At 39.8% G+C, this 14,851-nt stretch overlaps 2 protein-coding genes across 2 annotated transcripts in view; one reads left to right on the plus strand and one right to left on the minus strand.

Moving 5' to 3' along the window:
• Positions 1–14,851, minus strand: part of LOC100115042 (SET and MYND domain-containing protein 4) — a 656,582-nt gene extending 641,731 nt beyond the window's left edge. The window contains exon 1 of the mRNA XM_031925354.1: positions 14,829–14,851. The gene's annotated coding sequence lies outside the window, so the exon portion shown is untranslated. The remainder of the gene's footprint in view (positions 1–14,828) is intronic.
• LOC116416572 lies at positions 1,971–2,381 on the plus strand. Its single transcript, XM_031925499.1, has one exon. It carries the CDS (start codon positions 1,971–1,973, stop codon positions 2,379–2,381), a length of 411 nt encoding a protein of 136 aa, XP_031781359.1.

Genomic DNA, 14,851 nt, shown 5'->3' on the forward strand with positions numbered 1-14,851 from the left:
TCTATGATTAAAGCTTCAGTCTGATTGAAACAATGGCAGGGAGAGGAGCGTCTGCGAGAACCGATAGTCGTAGACGATGTAGAAGACAGCGTGGAGGTGGTGGTGGTGCTGCTGCTACTGAAGAAGAACAAGAAGAAGATACAAGGTGTGGATGCCTACCAAAGCATTTTACAAAAAAGTGTGTTGCAGTATTGAATGCTCTTTGTCATGCAGATAGTCAACAGCGCTTAGCACTGTTACGTGTAGCTGATAAAAAACTCATTAAAAGCATATGCGAGTGCGTGTTAAATGTATTGCGCGGAGTCGTTAAAATAAAAAACACACACAAGTCAAAGTTAAAAAACATAAAAGTGTTTTGAGAAAATTATTAAATAAATCCAGTAGTAATAACAGTGAAAAAAGAGTGGAAAAAAAAGAAACGCGTCTTTATTAAAAACGGTGGTGCTTTTTTACCAATGTTACTTGCACCAATTATAGGTGCACTTGTGTCAAAAATATTTGGAGTCTCTGGAAATTAAAATATATAGCACGCTCGTAAAATGGTCATTGTACCAGAGGAAACATGCGAGAGAGTAACGAAGCAACAGCATCAACAACAACAACAACAACATATAGTAGAAGAGTCGAGTAATGCTTTAGAGCCAACGATACAGACAAAGGGTGATGATTTAAGTCGTCTCGATGCTGAGATGCACGATATACTTTTTTCAAAAAGTATCACCGATGAACGTGAAAAATGTCAAAAATATTTACAAATTTTAAGAAGATATCTTCATTTTAAAAATTTGGAACGTCAGGAACTTTTATCAGATACAAATATACTTGATGTAGAGCATGAAAATGAAGATATATCGAGTCCATTGCCCGATGAAGCGATACTTGCAAGCATTTCCAAGGGTTATGTGAGAAAAGCACGTTTATTGCTTCAACATTGGAAATCAGCATCGCATCGTATTAAATGGGATAATTCAGGTACAGTTAGCATTGATGATAAAGCTATACCACACTCAAATATTATAGATTTACTAGAAGACGTGGTACGGAGTAGACCTGTTGAAGAACCTGTAGGAAGATTTCAATTAGCTAATTTTATAGCAACAACTGACACTCCATCCAAATTAATAAGTAATCCAGAGGTGATAAAAATTAGTGAAAGTTTGAAACGTGCATTAAACAAAATTCCTTCAACCAAGAGAAATAATTCCGAGAGCGTTCAGACTTTGGAACAAGGTACTAGACTCGCGGCCGCACAACGCTATAGTGCACGTTTGAATAAGAAAAAATCCATACCGCAAAAAGCAGACGACAAGTGGCTGGCTTATAAAATTTAACATGTCTTATGAAAATCAATACTTTGACACTAGACACGAGACTGGATACGCTGGTGCACGTAATCTGTTACGAATCAATGGTAAAAATAAGAAGAAGAAAAGCGAGGTTAATGAGTGGTTAAGTAATCAAGATGCATACACACTACACAAACCTATTAGACGAAAATTTCCTAGATTGATGTACAATGTCACTAATGTGGATGATTGTTGGGAAATGGATTTGTGTTACATGCAATCTCTCAAAACGTATAACGATAATTTTGTGTATTTACTTGTAGTCATAGATGTTCTCAGTAAATATGCTTGGGTCGAGCCTTTACGTGACAAAAGTACAAAAAGTGTTATAGCTGCTTTCGACAAAATCTTAAAAAGAGCCGATGGGCGACGCCCAATTCTTATACAAACTGATCGAGGCAAAGAGTTTGCCGGATCAGATTTTCAAAATTATTTAAAACAACACAAGATTAATTTTTGAGTAGCACGTAATCCCGATGTTAAAGCAGCCGTCGTCGGCGTCTAAATCGCACGCTCAAAGAACGTATGTTCAGATATTTTACTCACAAAAAGCCTCATAGGTATATCGATGTTATTGAAAATATCGTTTACGCGTACAATCACACTATGCATAGTCGTACTAAAATGGTTCCGGCAGTTGTAAATATTCGTAATGCAGTTGTGGCAAGAAAAAATTTAGAAAAAAGAGCTCTTAGTCAGAGAAAAAAGTCTAGAGCACATATATACAGCGTGGGTGATCATGTTCGCATCAGTCGGTTGAAAGGCACCTTCGATAAAGGTTACGAAAAGAATTACAGTGAAGAGATCTTTAAGATTACCCGTGTCTCACGTCGTCAAAACCTCTTCACCTATGAATTGACTGATTTAGAAGGTGAAATAATCGACGGATTTTGTTATCTCGAAGAACTAGCTCGAGTTGGCGATGATCGTTTGTCACAAAATAAGGAATTCAAAGTGGAACGTGTGATCAAGAGTAGGGGACGTGGTGTTAAAAAACAAGTTTTTGTAAAGTGGCTTGGCTATCCTGATAAATAATTCGTGGATTAAAGCAAACGAAATCATTACACTTTAAACATGGCTGAGGACGAATTTTATTTGATATTACCGAGTAACAGTAGTATGAAATATTTTTCTGAAAATACAACATCTTACTTCATCACACACTTATCGCACGAAGTACGTCTGCATGGTAAGTGGAGTGTTGCTCTCACGGAAATCAGCATACCATGCACGATGATGCATATTCAGAAACACGAATGTAATATAAAGTTTGTTAACGGACGTAGAATAGCAGTTGCAAGAAAGAGAGACATATCTGAATATTTACCGGAATGGACAAACGACAAACACAACGTTGCCATATTTCCACCAGGTGTTTACGAGAATCTCAACAATCTCACTGTTAATACTCGCACGAGAGTATTCTCGCGCAATTTGTGAGGAAGGATGAATAATTTGAACACAAATAGAAAAATAAAACTATATTCAAAATAAAAAAAATTGCGAAGCGCACTGCTCGGAGTTCAGCTCTCGACTCACTCCCCCGCAGCCGCCCTCCTAGACGATCGACGCTCGACACCACCGCTAGCCGCCGATCGTTTACAAAAACTGGGAATTCCCCAAAATTCCCCTCTCCACACTTATACATACAAAACTGTAAAACACAGCACTCATTGTCTAAGCTGTCCCCGCCGCCCACGTTAATCCGACCCGCCATAAACCTCGAGCCCAACATCCGCGCCGCACAGCTCGGCTCAACAGCGCGGGCCCACACTCGAGCCGATGCTATGCTTTCCAGATGTGCGTACTCGAGATTCGGATTCGAGCCTACGTACTTTTCCTACAAAGAAAAACCATAACTCGAACCCGAAAACAGCGCGGCCTCACGTGCGCGGCACAATTCGTCCGTTGTCCTTCACACTTTCTGCAGCCGAAAAAATACACATAAATCGCGCGCTTGCTGTTCCCACATTTGTCCAGACCGAAGTCTGTGACGTAGGAAAAACTCCACGTATTGTCTCACAAGGAGAAAACCTACGCCGAGAACAGCAATTACAAAATATATTATAACTATACGCGAACACTATCAACCAAATATTACCCGCGACATCTAAAATGCTTCCTTCGTAAGTTAGCTGTCCCCGAAATACAAGCGAGCCGCTACTACAAGGCAGGCTACCCTTCCAGACGACAAAAATTCCTTAAGCCATCTACGCCAAAAAGAATCAGCAAAAAATTGAGCGATTTGCCACTGTTTTCGAGGACACGTAGCTTGTAATTCACATCTAGTCAATTTAACCTGCCCAGAAGAAGAACCTAATAGAAAATGATTGGGCGTCAAAGCCTCTTCGTCGCGAGAATCTACAGGTACATGCGTAAGTGGTCGAGAATTTACACTATGTTCCACCTCTGCTAATACTGTTAATAGCACTTCTTCTATCGGCGCTTGTTCTTTTAATACATAGGCTAACGCAGTTTTTACCGACCTAATCATACGCTCCCACACTCCACCCATGTGCGACGCAGTCGGCGGGTTAAACTTCCATTCTATATTATTTTTAAGAGCAAAACTGTCAGTGCGGTTGATTTCTTTGATCGCGGTCGCTAACTCTCTATTCATGCCTTTAAAATTAGTACCGTTATCAGAATAGACACACAGAGGCGTTCCTCTGCGTGAAGAAAACCTTCGAAATGCCATAATAGCAGAATCGGTAGTCAAACTATGAGCTAATTCTATATGTATGGCTCTCGTTGTCATACACGTAAACAACGCGCCCCAACACTTTTCTCGTCTTCTACCTATCTTAACTTGCATCGGCCCAAAATAATTTAAGCCGCAATGACTAAACGGACGTAAAAAATACGCTAATCTAGCAGATGGCAGATCCGCCATTTTTGGATTGGCCGGACGCGCACGACGTAATCTACAAATAATACATTTCGATGCTAAACTCTTTAACCCTGTTCGCAAACCTAAAATCCAATATTTCTGACGCAACTCGTTTATTACACTAAGAGAAATAGTGCGTAAATTTTACTATATGTTCATGATAATTTACTGGAAAGTTTGGTAATCTCGTCACAGACTGACAAAACAGACCTTTTTACTAGATTTATATCAATTTTTACTAAACTTCCATATAAAATTTACTATACTCAATAGGAAAAATTAACAGAAACTATAGTGAAAATCGCCAATGTATGAATTTTTACCTGACAGTATAGTAATTTTTAATAGAACGTATAGTACTTTTCATCTGAAAATCGGAACTGATGCGTATTCACGCGTTATGCGCATGCGCGTTTAGCAAACATGGCGGCCGCGAGTAGAAGCACCTGAAAATAAGCATCATGGCAAGACTCGACTTCAGAGCAGCAGTTTGAAGCCGGTGCTGTTTCAAATAAAGTCAAACTGTTTTGTGTGCTGCCGCTAGGGGGTGCACGGGAAATAAAACCCGCAAGCGGTAAGAAGTTAGCTCAGTTAGTATATAAGTCCGTTTAGCAAGCCTGTTGTAACAATTGCGAGCGTATAAGCATATGTACTGCGAATTGCAAATATGTATAATAATTAAGCGTTTAGTTGTAGGAATGTATCTAGGTTAGTTTAATGTCTCTAAAAATCAACTGCGGCGAGTGAATCGATAATGTTCTCTGAATGCGTTAGAAGAGTAACCCTCCATAACCATAAAAATTTAGAGCCATATAATAATTGAAAATAATTTTTCCACTATGTGCATTTTTATATTTAATTTAGTCAGGGTAAAAATTACTACTCAGTATAGTAAAATTTATAGTTTTATAAAACTTACTATACAGTTTAGTAAAAATTACTAGACTGTCAGTCTGTGAGTGGATTACCAAACTTTTTATTAAAATTTCCTATCCAGTATAGTAAAATTTACTATAAATTTCTCTCAGTGTACAGTTTCATGGCTCGCGTGATAAAACTTCTCATGATACTCTTTAATTAAAAGTTTAGTAAACGTTTCTTTCGCGTCTAAAATAATCGGATGAATTGAAAGAAGATCGCCCGACAAATTCTTTAACCGGCCTTCCGCACGTAAAACACCTGAATCATCTAAAAACGGATTTAATGATGCAATTTTACTTTCTTTCGAAATTTTATTAGATCGCTTAGTAACCCGCAACTCTTCAAAAAATGAACTTGATTGACTTATTCTAAAACAAATATTTTCCGCGTTAATTTTTCTTTCGATCGAAGATCTATTTCGTTTTAATTTTATATCTATAAATTTTAATACAAACGTTACCGTTGATATAAGCCTAGAATATAATGAGAATCGTGTAAAATCAATCACTGCTTTTTGCTTCACTGTCGTAGTCAATATCGGTTGTTCAGTGTTTTTATATTCTAAATCTACTGTATTAACTTTGAGTTGAGCTTTATCTAACGGCCATGAAGATTCTACTTCACGCAAGAAAGGCGGCCCCGCGAACCATCTGCTATTCTTATCTAGCGCGTTCGGAGCGGTTCGCGTTGCGTCATCTGCGGGATTATCTTTCGTGGGAATCCATCTCCATTTGCTAACTTCTGAATTTTCCCTAATTTCGTCTAAACGATTTGCAACAAAAATTTTAAATTCTCGCGGATCTTTTTTAATCCAATGTAATACTGTTTGCGAATCTGACCAAAATACTCTCCGCGTGATCTTAAAGTCGTGTTCTTTAGCAATCGTACTTGCTAGTCTAGTCGCCATAAGGGCTGCTTGCAATTCTAAACGCGGAATAGTGGATGGTTTCATGGATGCTACGCGACTTTTCGCTATTATAATAGAGACATGAAATAAATTATCATTTAATGTAAATCGCCAATATGCTACCGACGCATATGCCTTTGTACTCGCGTCGCAGAAAACGTGAAGTTCGGCTTCTCTAATTTGACAGTTTAAATTTTGGTAACACCGCGGAATACTACATAATTTTACCTTTTCTAACTCGCGTAACCACTGTTGCCAGTGTAAAAATTCTGCTTCTTTCAGAACTTCGTCCCAATCTATTTTACTGTTCCAAATTTCCTGCATTAAAATTCGCGATTGAATAGTGAATGGAGTTAAAAACCCAAGAGGATCAAATATAGACATTATTATTCCTAAAAACTCACGTTTTGTCGGTTTTGTCTCTCCGCTATAAAGATCAGCTTTTATTTTCGCGTGAATAAAGTTAAACATTAATTCGTCTGAGGAGTTTGACCATTTTAACCCAAGAATGTTTTCACTAACCGGTTCATTTACATTTTCTTTCACTAAGTTATTTGAATCATTACTAACGTTTAAATTTTCTAAAACTTCCGGTGCGTTACTAGAACAACCGTGCATTTCCCAGTTAGCAAATTCATTTATAACTATGGCTTGATCAATTCGTTCCGAAGCTTCTTCTATCGTCTCGCAACTGTCCAAAAAGTCGTCCATATAACAATTTTCTATTAAACTATTAGCGGTCGCGGGAAAACAAGATAGATATTGAGATGCGTTTCTGTTCTTAATATATATAGCTGTACAAGGAGACGATTTGGCCCCGAATAAAAGTGACGTAAAAATATATTCTTCCGGTGCGTCCGTTCGGTTCGTGCCTCTCCATAAAAAACGTTGAGCGTCTTGATCCTCTTCGCGTATTTTTATTTTTAAAAACATATCACGTATATCAGCTTTAATCGCGTATCTAAACTGCCGAAAACGCATCAATACTTCCAATAGAGATTTTAAAGATCCGGGCCTGCTAACAAATATTCATTAAAGCTTTTATCTTTGTATTTTGCTTTTAAATCATAAACTACTCGTACTTTATTTGGTTTATTTATATGGCGAATTCCAAAATGAGGTAAAAATCTAACTCTTCGACCGGTCGGTTTAGCGACCGCCTGTTTTGCAAATCCTTTCTCTAAAGCTATCCATTTCTTTGTAATATAAATTTCCGTACTCAGTATCGCGGTCAATTCTTTTTTCCTGTAATATCAATCGATGAAAAGCGAGAGGGCGGCCGTCTTCGAATATGCCATCGTCATTTTTCCATAATAAACTTACTTCCCATTCTTTACCGTTATGAAAACTAGTCTTATCCAGAATTTCTAATGCGTGACGATCTTCACGGTTTGCTTTTACGCGAGTGTTTATGCCTAATCCGTCAATAGTAAAATAATCCTGAATCATTTTATCTAACTTTTTATCGAATTGTGAAGTTTCTATACTTTTTTCTTTCGGTTCATTTCTTGAAACCGCACATGTCGAATAATTCGTAGAATGATAACCATGAATCGTCCGTCCGAGCAAACATCGCGATACTATTAATGCATTTTTCTCTATTTCTTTAAATTCACGTGTCAAAATCAATTTAATGTTGTCTTGTCCGATTAATATATCTGGTGCTGCTTCGTATTCACTTGTACTAATACCGGTATTGACCGCACAAAGATTGACAATTTCCTTCGTTATGCATTGTGAAGGAAGCTCAAGATTTCTTACAACCAATACATTTCTTAAAAAATAATTCGCATTTTCTACGCTTATTTCTAAATTAATCTTACTACTGCATAATGTGGTCGCATCACCTCCTACACCTTTCAAATATACATTAACATGAGTACTTTTGACACCTAGTTCGTCAACTATTTTCGAATTTATTAATGACACGGTAGATCCATCATCTAGTAATGCAAAAATCAACTTCGATCCGCGCGGTCCAAAAATCCTAAGTGGAACGAACTTTAAAAGAGAACGACCTTGTAGTCATTTTTGCCGTTCTGTACATGTCGCTGACTCTGCATTACTATGAAAAGCGTTAATCGATTCTTGCTCCTTGTTTAGAGTTTTATTTTGATCTGAAGATGTTTTAAAAACATGAAGTAGTAGGTGATGAGTTCGACCACATCTTTCACACGATGACTTTTTGCAATTATTTTGCGAATGTCCCCGCGCGAGACAATTAAAACATAATTTATGCGCTCTTGCCACACGCCATCTTTCGCTCACTGGCAATTTCTCAAAACTCACGCATTTTTCTATATAATGACTCTTACGTTGAAAATTTACGCAGTACGTTTTGTTATTTTCATTTGTATCCCTATCATTCTCTTTCGTTGCGTATACCCCTCTATCTCTATGGCGAGTACTTTGGTTCAAATTTTTCGCATACCGCGGTACATCTAAAGTGTCGAGAGTGACCACGCCCGCTGTAATCTTCATTTCTGCCTCCTTGTAAACGTATTCTGCAATACGTAACAAAGCCGGTATATTTTTCCCTTCTCCAATCGCGTAATTACCATAGTTATAAGCGATGGTCTCAGGCAACTTCCTAAGTAGCCCGTTTACAAGTTCTTGATTCTTTAAATATCCCTCGTCGATATCTAAAGATTTCACTGCTAACACGGCGGCACGTAGCCGCGTTGCAAACTCTACAAATGTAATTTTACGCTCGAACACGCTCGGCAAATCTTTGATCTCACGAATCATTTTTTCCAATATAACGGTAGTATTGCCGAAACGCATTTCTAATGTACGCATTATATCGTCGGAACTATTGCCCGAAATAAAAAGAGCGCGCACAGCGTCGTATGCGTCTTCTCTTAAGGAATCGGCTAGCCGCGTTACATTCTCACGATCTGAATATTTGCCGAGCGTCGTTGACATTTCGAAAGATTTTTTAAATCGGATCCAGTCAAACGGATCGCCCGAAAAGGTACGCAGTGTTTTCACTGACGTCATTCGTGTCAACAACTGTGTATTGCAATTAGATAAACTCGACTCTCTAACCGTGGCCAAGGTGTTCTCGATTGCGCGAGATAACCGATCTTCAGCTCGAAAGTCGTTTCTATAATCGTCGATATCTCGCGCCCGCGTGCCTCTACTCAATTCGCGCGTACTTTCGTGATCGCTCTCTTCACTGTCCCTACTATCGCTACTTAAATCTTCGCAATTTTCCTGCTCGCAAAACTGAATCCTACCGCGTTTGGTTGACAGTGTATGAGACGCATCGCTTACATTTAACCGCTTTGATCCGCTCTGACAGACGTTGATCGAAGAAGTTGGCGCCTCTCTCTCCGCCTGAGCTGACGCTGTGGGAGGCGGCCTGCGTCCTCGCACTACCGCTGAAGATGCCGTCGTTCTAAGCAGTGTGCGTCCCCGCACTACCGCTGATGTTGGTTGAGACTGCATGCTCGTTGGTGATGGCTGGGGCGGCGTGCGCTCTCGCACTGTCGCTGACGATGACCGTGTTGGCGTGCGTTCACGCGCTGCTGCTGTAGATCGAAACGGCGAGCGATCCTGCACCGCCGTTGATGTCGAATGAAGCGGAGCGTGTCCTCGTTCAGCCGCTAAAACTGCATGAGTAAACGACTCGCTCCCTTGCCTAGTCGCTCGTCTGGTCAGCTGCTCCGTTGGTGTTGGTGGAGACATGCCCCTTCTCGGTGTTCCACGATAAGCGGAAACGTGATGGCGACGCGCTGTTGATAGTGCGCGCCTTCGCGCTGCCAAACCTGCTTCGAACGCTGCTTTGACATCTTCAAAGCTCCATTCTCTTCTGAACCTGGAATTTGAAAAACCGCTCAGATGCTCATTGAGCTTCTGGCTTATATCGTTAGTCGTCTCGCCAAACGTGTCAAATTGAGCGCGTCGCGGGGGCGAAAGCGACTCGGTACTTTCTTCATCGTGTTCCATAACACGACTGTTCAGTGGGTGGTTGCGTCGGTGCTGTCGTTGTGCCTGCTCCTCATAGTCGGACCCCTCCGAAGGCGGAGTTCCTTCGCGTTCCACCCTCGGACGGACACGGCGGCAAAATTCCCCTCTCCACACTTATACATACAAAACTGTAAAACACAGCACTCATTGTCTAAGCTGTCCCCGCCGCCCACGTTAATCCGACCCGCCATAAACCCCGAGCCCAACATCCGCGCCGCACAGCTCGGCTCAACAGCGCGGGCCCACACTCGAGCCGATGCTATGCTTTCCAGATGTGCGTACTCGAGATTCGGATTCGAGCCTACGTACTTTTCCTACAAAGAAAAACCATAACTCGAACCCGAAAACAGCGCGGCCTCACGTGCGCGGCACAATTCGTCCGTTGTCCTTCACACTTTCTGCAGCCGAAAAAATACACATAAATCGCGCGCTTGCTGTTCCCACATTTGTCCAGACCGAAGTCTGTGACGTAGGAAAAACTCCACGTATTGTCTCACAAGGAGAAAACCTACGCCGAGAACAGCAATTACAAAATATATTATAACTATACGCGAACACTATCAACCAAATATTACCCGCGACATCTAAAATGCTTCCTTCGTAAGTTAGCTGTCCCCGAAATACAAGCGAGCCGCTACTACAAGGCAGGCTACCCTTCCAGATGACGCATCTCCCTAGGGCAAACTGGCCACAGCGAAACGCTCCCAAGTTTTCGTCTGTTCCGGGCCTCACCAATTAATCAGCCGTAACCGGCTGGGGGTGAGGGAAGCGGCCCCGATCGATCCCATTTGATCGTCGTGCACGCAGCCTACGCTGCCGGTTTCCATAACCGTAGCGCTGAGATGCTCGCCTATAGAAGTTTGTATTTCAGCAAGCTTACGTCGGTAACACTCACAGAAGCTATAAACAATATACCTGAATCTCACTTACGTATTGAACAGGCAAAGAAAAAAAGTGGTTATTACAATTTACATAAAAAGTGTGAATGTAAGGAAACTCATTTTTTCAGCTTGAGCGAAAAGGTCAAACGTATATTTGGCTTTGAGAATGAAAAATATAGAAATCAGGAATTTATACCCATGATTCCATCTGTAGAGTCGAAAAAAATGCAACATTGGTAGGAAACAGACCTGGTTGTTTGGCAAGAGCGATAGCTGATCAATTTTTAGTTTACTCAGATATTTGTATTCCGTACACAGTCGGTGACGTTCAAGCATCCCTTTTACGCATAGTAACACTCGATAATTCAAAATATAAATTTGGTGCGAGAGTGGTCAAACAATTTGCACCGGGAATTTATCTACCTTTGTTAAATAACACATTTCAGAATATAATAATATATATAAGAGATGAAAATGGGAATCATATACCATTCGAGTACGGGACATTGACCGTAACACTACATTTCAAGCGCATTCTCTGAGAAAAAAATGGCTTACTACGCAGAATACTATGCCGATCAAATCGGTGGTGGTGATGGTGGAGGAGGAGGAGGAGGAGGAGTACGTCGAGTGTTTGCAGATTCAACTTATCAGCGAGGTCATGGTGGAATCGGCAGCTTTTTGAGTGGATTATTTCGAAGAGTTTTACCTTACATTACGAGTGGTGCTAAAGCCGTTGGAAAAGAAGCTATCAGAGCAGGAATGCATGTACTAGATGATGTGGGAAATCATGGAATCAATTTTAAACAAGCTATAAATATGCGCATGCGTAAGTCCGGTAAAAATCTTAAGCATAAAGCCACTAATAAAATTGCCGCTATGATGAAGGGATCAGGATATAAGATACGCGCTAAAAAGCGGAAGCGTCAATCGTCCAAGAACAGTTCAGCTGTACGTATCACCAGTAAAAGTGGCCGTGTAAAGAAGAAGAAGAAGAAGAAGAGCCGTGTCAGTGTTCGCAAATCTACGAAAAAGAAAGCGGGTAAGAATAAGCCAAGGAAGAAGAGAAAACAACGCAGTGTGAGCGATATTTTTGGATCTACATAGATATTATTTAATATGGCTTTTCTACACTCAAACTCATGCGAATGCATGAAATCAGAATTAGAATTATTTACATTACCACCTACACAGACTTCGGTGGAAAGCTCTCAATTTATACATTATAAACCAGTTTCTTCGCTAACAGACGATGGATCGTTGGAATTCGTCGTTCCAGCTGGTAGTGATTATCTCGATCTTGCACACTCAATGCTAAGCATTCGTATGCAAATAGAGCCAAATGTTGAAATAACAGAAGCAGCTAAAGCTACAGAGTATCCGAAGGTAGTAGCAATAAATAACACGTTACATTCGCTATTTAATCTTTAATCAAAAATTCGTTTCACCACCAAACAATGCTTATCCTTACCGAGCTTACATCGAAACACTGTTAAATTATTCAAAGAGTAGTATGGAATCACATCTCACGAGTGGACTCTGGTATGCGGATACCCCTGGAAAATGGGCAGCGCCTCCCAATACCAAGCGTACTGATATAAATGCAAATATTGGTCAGTGTAACCGTCAGTATTTTACCCATAATGGTAAAACTGTCGATTTACTCGGTCATTTGCATTGCGATGTTTTTAATCAAAATAAATTTCTGTTAAATCGCGTTGAACTGCGATTACGATTGGTTAGGAGAAGGATGCTTTTTGTTTGATGGATTTTACAGATGACGATAAATTTACTATACGTATTAAGGAAGCTTCACTGATTGTGCGTCGAGTTAAAATAAGTCCAGGTGTTATACTAGCTCATGCTATTGCACTTACAAAAGTCACTGCTAAATACCCAATCAATCGTGTGGAGGTGAAGGCATTTACAATGCATAGAGGTATTCTTGGCGATACACTGGACAACGTTATTCTCGGTCAAATACCCAAAAGAATAATCATTGGATTTGTGGATAACAAGGCATTCAATGGAAATAGAAAGTTTAATCCATTTAATTTCCAACATTTTAATATAAACTATATTTCTCTTTATGTGGATGGTGTCCAGATTCCCAGCAAACCATTGCAGCCTCGATTTACGGGTGAAAGTCAATTATTTATCGACTCGTTTCATACACTATATTCTGGGACTGGAATTCATTTTCTAAACGAAGCATTAATTATCTCACGATCGGACTACGATGAAGGGTATACATTATTTGCTTTTGATCTAACGCCTGATTTATCAGCAAATTCAGTTTCTCATTGGAATTTAATCAAGCACGGTAGTGTTCGTGTAGAGGTAAAATTTGAAAGAGCACTTGAATCTACAATCAATTGTATAATTTACGCCGAATACGACAATGTCTTGGAAATAGATTCAAGTAGACAAATAATAACGGATTTTAATGCATAATACCGTTCAAGCGATGGAAAAGTAAGAGGAGAAGGTGGAGAAGGAGAAGAGGGATGGGGAAAGAAGCAACAGCAGCGCCTCTATGCTATAAATGAGCAAAAAAGCTAAACGTCATACTCTCAATGACGTTTGAGAAGTGAGCGAGTTTGGATCGACTGTGTGAATTTTTTATAGTATCATGGATTACGTTATCAATATTCAGGGTTTGAGAGACCGTAACAACAAGTTTACACCTAAAGAAGTTGGTGTACTTGGTTTAGAGCACAGAATCGTCCAACATTGGGTAGTTAAGGAACCCCATAGATTTGAAGAACTTGCAACTGGACTTAAAAGAACTAACGACTACATCTCTAATCATTTTCATGGAATTCGTTGGCATGAAGGTGATATCACCATTGAACAACGACAGTATCATTTACAACAAATAGCCAAAGTGGCTATACTTATTTTTACACGCGGTCATGACAATTGGAGATTCCTGGAGACTGTAATGTGTCGAGAAGTTGTGAACGTTGAAGAAATGTATGCCCCGAATTTTGACGAATTGAAAATAAATTATTCAGGTAACTTCATGTGTTTAAATCATGGCATTCAAGGTATAAACTCCAGTCGCGATTGTGCTCTCAATCATGCATATGTGCTACGAAAGTGGTTATACTCTATAGCTGAAGGTATAACGCAAGATTCTGCACAGAAATTGAGTGATGCATTGTACTGCAAACTAAACTCGCGGGTACGTACAGCTACTTCTTCGTCTATTACGCGACACACGAAGAGGACGTAGTCGATCATTGCTGAAATAATAATAATAATAGAATGAATACACAAGAATTACTAAAAGCTCTTGATCCGTTAACCGTCAAGACAGTTGGCGTGTATGTTGCGGATAGAATTCCAAATGTTTTGGAATACCCCGCGGCCATCATAACTAATACAGATGATCATACGAAGAAAGGAACACATTGGATTGCTATCTACATAGACTCAAACGGTTATGGAACATACTTTGACAGTTACGGACTACCACCAATGTCTCAACATCATCTTAAACGACTCAAAAGAAATTGCAAGCGGTATCAGTGGAATAAAAAAAAGTTGCAAAGTTTTGATTCACAGGTGTGTGGCCAGTATTGTGTTATGTTCCTTTACCATATGGTTAGGCTACCTAACTTACGCACGTTTTGTCATAAGTTCTCGCGAGATTCACGAAAAAATGATGACGTAGTTGTATCGTTCTATAAAAAGCTGTTACGAAATAATAATCATCGTGTACGCTCGAAAGATGTTAGGAGGTTTGGAAGTGAAGCCTCGCGCGGCTCAGGATTTTGTAATCAAACATATACTTCGAGAATGTATGTAAAGTAATAATAATAATTGTCAGATATCATGTAGTAAAAAATATGAATAAAGTGTAATCTTTCATAATATAAAAAATGTTTTCATTTATAGAGCCTTACTCATTCCTTTAATTCCATACTGT

The sequence above is a fragment of the Nasonia vitripennis genome (genome assembly GCF_009193385.2).
Source record: "Nasonia vitripennis strain AsymCx chromosome 2 unlocalized genomic scaffold, Nvit_psr_1.1 chr2_random0010, whole genome shotgun sequence".
NCBI classification, from domain to species: domain Eukaryota; kingdom Metazoa; phylum Arthropoda; class Insecta; order Hymenoptera; family Pteromalidae; genus Nasonia; species Nasonia vitripennis.